Raw genomic sequence first — 3,058 nt, 5'->3', positions numbered from 1 at the left:
GACCAAAGAATGGGGTAGAGAAAGTAGCCTAGTTTGGCCAGAAAGAGGGCATAAGAAACGAGGGCTATTGAGATAAAAGCAGAAGAGGAGGTTGGAGCCAGAGTGTAGAGGGCTCTGAATGTCCAACTGGAGAGGATGTACTTTATTGGGGGAATAATAGGAATCCATTGAAGGTTTCTCGGTAAAGGAGTAACACAATCGCTTTCTTTTACCAGAAAATAGGGTGATCTTTAAGGTCCTTTTCAATTCTGCAGTTCAAAGATTCTATGAACTCAAGTCAAACTAGAAAATTTTTATTGAGTATTTGCCACGGCCCCAGCCCCGTGTTACCGCTGGGAGACTGGGCTAAGAGGGTTGACGCCAAAACACAAGGCACATCCCTGCTTACAGTCTAGTTGGGGAGACAAAGAAGAAAATGGTTAGACAAGAGAGAAATCATTGGAGATTGGCATGATCAGGGAAGGCTTCCAGGAGGAAGAAGGCACTCTAAATGGCTGGTTTTCTCCAGGGGTCCTTGCGGAGAGCATCATTTCAAAGCCAAGGAGTACGATGGAGAGTTTAAACCTCGGCCACCTGTAAAAAGAGAGAAGCATTTCTCAGGCCTCTCAGGGCTGCCTCTCAGCCCCCCACAACACCCCCATTTTGCTTACGTACCCAACGGGAGCCTCCTAGGGCGAGACCGCTCGGCCCCTGCCCAGCTGGGCTCGGAGGGCCCTCAGCTCAGCCTGGTGGATGCTGTTTCCACCACATACGATAACCACGATGGAGCCCAGAGAGGGGCTGAGGCGACCCTCCGCCTGCAGCCGACCTACACAGCCCGAATAGATGGCCGCTAAAGCAGCCCCACAGGCGGGTTCCACCAGCATCCGCTCATCGTCTGGGAGGCCGGGATGCGGGAAGACAAGACAGTGAAACAGGAAGAAAGAGACAACCAGAGAGTCCATTCACACTCAGCAAATGGTACCACTGTGATCCACTGGGTCCTCAGTCATTCCTCATGCCCTGCATGGTCCATGTTGGTAGCTAGGTGGGTTTTTTCCCCTTTTTATTGGCTAGTGGCTAGAAAACCGAATTTGGAGACACAGAACTCTGAGTAAAGGTCCAAGGTAAGATTTGAACTCGGACCTCTGAGGGAGTCATTTAACTTCTGTGTGACTCCATTTTCTCATCTGTAAAATGAAGATAATAATAGCAACTGCCTTCCAGGATCGAATGAGATTTTGTTTGCAAAATACTATTTATAAATCTAATTATTATCGTTACTATTTTCCCCAAAAGGCTGGGCAACTCATCCTCACTGAGGTGTGAGGGATGAGTATGAAGAAGGCAAGGGGGAACCCAAGGGGTCAAGTGATAAGACTAGAACGTCAGGTTTAGGGTAAATTTGGGGGAAATATTTGGGGAGTCGAGGACCGTTCTTGGTGACTCTTAAGGCACAGACCTGGGTGGCCACCTAGACTGCCTTCTCATGGGCAAAGCTAACCTTCCTACCGCACTCACCAAGGAAGCGTTCGATGGCTTGCACGGCATCCTCGTCATCCACCACCAACGAGATGATCTGGCACTCACGCATACACTCCAGTGCCCGGGCAGCCACTGTCTTGGCACCCAGGCACTTGGCCACGCTTGGGAGAGAAAGCACAAATTCTGATGGGAGACTCTGGAGAAAGCAACACTCTCGTGTATGAGAAAGACGAAGATCCAAGATCATAGAAAGTGCACGACAGCAGAAAGAAGGCTGTGTTTGGAGTTTGAGGACCCCAGGTTTGCCTCTTCTTAGCTGTGTGACCTTGGGCGAGTCATCTTAACTTGAAGCATCAACTATAAAATGAAGTGGTTGGACTGAATGGTTTCTGAAGCCCTTGCTAACTCTAAACCTGAGATCCTCTGATTTTGTACATTAGAGAGGTCTTACTAAGAGGTGCCATGGTGCATAGAGCATTGGGCCTGGAGTCAGGAAGACTCATCTTCCCAAGTTCAAATCCAGCCTCAGACACGTACTAGCTGTAGGACCTGGGAAAGTCACTTAAACCTATTTGCCTTTGTTTCCTTATCTGTTAAATTAGCTGGAGAAGGAAATGATAAATATCTAGTGTCTTTGCCAAGAGAACCCCAAATGGGTCAAGAAGAGTAGAATAGGAATGAAATGACTGAACAGCATCACGGCTCCCTTTATCCCTACTGCCTCATTTCCACCCACTCCCACTGCTATAACTCTCTCCTGCCTCAAGCCAGTCCTCCAATAACACCTCAACAGGACACTTCAGTCCCAAGCCCTTTCCCCCTACTGTAGACACCCAAAACATTGAGTCACTGTGACACTCAGATGGAGAAGGAGATTCTCCATAGCATAAAACCCTGAAAGGGTTCCTGCTATTACCTGGGAGATGTTCTGGGACCAGCACACCCCCTTGAAAGTCAAGTGATGCCCACCTGGTAATGTCAGGCAAGGTGACAAGTTTCCCAGCTCGAACAGCTTGGTTAAAACAGTCAGCACCCCGGGTCTCCATGGCAATGATGGGGATATCTTGCCAGCCCACCTCCTTCATTCCTGCCACAACACCAGCTAGGAGGCCTCCACCCCCTACAGAGAGGATGATGGCACCAGGTCGAGTACCCAGAGTATCCTTCAGTTCATGAATCATGCTGCCATGGCCTTTCCTAAAGACAAGAGCAAGAAAAGAAAGGTCCCCATCACCACCACCACCACCTCCACCACCACTACCACCACTATCTCACCAAGGACAGACACTACCACCACCTCACCAAGGACAGATCTGGTGGAATCAGAAAGACTTGAGTTCAAATACTGCCTTAGATATCTACTGCCTATGTAAATCTAGGCAAATCATTCTGTCTTTCTATTTCCACATCTGTAAATCAGTCATTCAATAAAAATTCAGGAGGAGGAGGAGGAAAATAAGAAGGAAGGAAGGGGGGAGAGAGAGAGAGAGAGAGAGAGAGAAAGAAAGAAAGAAAGAAAGAAAGAAAGAAAGGAAGGAAGGAAGGAAGGAAGGAAGGAAGGAAGGAAGGAAGGAAGGAAGGAAGGAAGGAAGAG

At 48.5% G+C, this 3,058-nt stretch overlaps 1 protein-coding gene across 1 annotated transcript in view; it reads right to left on the bottom strand.

The window, feature by feature from the left end:
* Positions 1–277: 277 nt before the first annotated feature.
* SDSL (serine dehydratase like) overlaps positions 278–3,058 on the bottom strand; it is a 13,480-nt gene continuing 10,699 nt past the window's right edge. The window contains exons 6-9 of the mRNA XM_044658799.1: positions 2,434–2,661; positions 1,501–1,625; positions 655–877; positions 278–573 (exon numbers count right to left, since the gene is read on the bottom strand). Coding sequence (XP_044514734.1) covers positions 669–877; positions 1,501–1,625; positions 2,434–2,661 — 562 coding nt within the window. The 3' untranslated portion in view covers positions 278–573; positions 655–668. The remainder of the gene's footprint in view (positions 574–654; positions 878–1,500; positions 1,626–2,433; positions 2,662–3,058) is intronic.

This window comes from Gracilinanus agilis, chromosome 1 (genome assembly GCF_016433145.1).
Source record: "Gracilinanus agilis isolate LMUSP501 chromosome 1, AgileGrace, whole genome shotgun sequence".
NCBI classification, from domain to species: domain Eukaryota; kingdom Metazoa; phylum Chordata; class Mammalia; order Didelphimorphia; family Didelphidae; genus Gracilinanus; species Gracilinanus agilis.
This window is presented reverse-complemented; position numbering and strand designations above follow the sequence as displayed.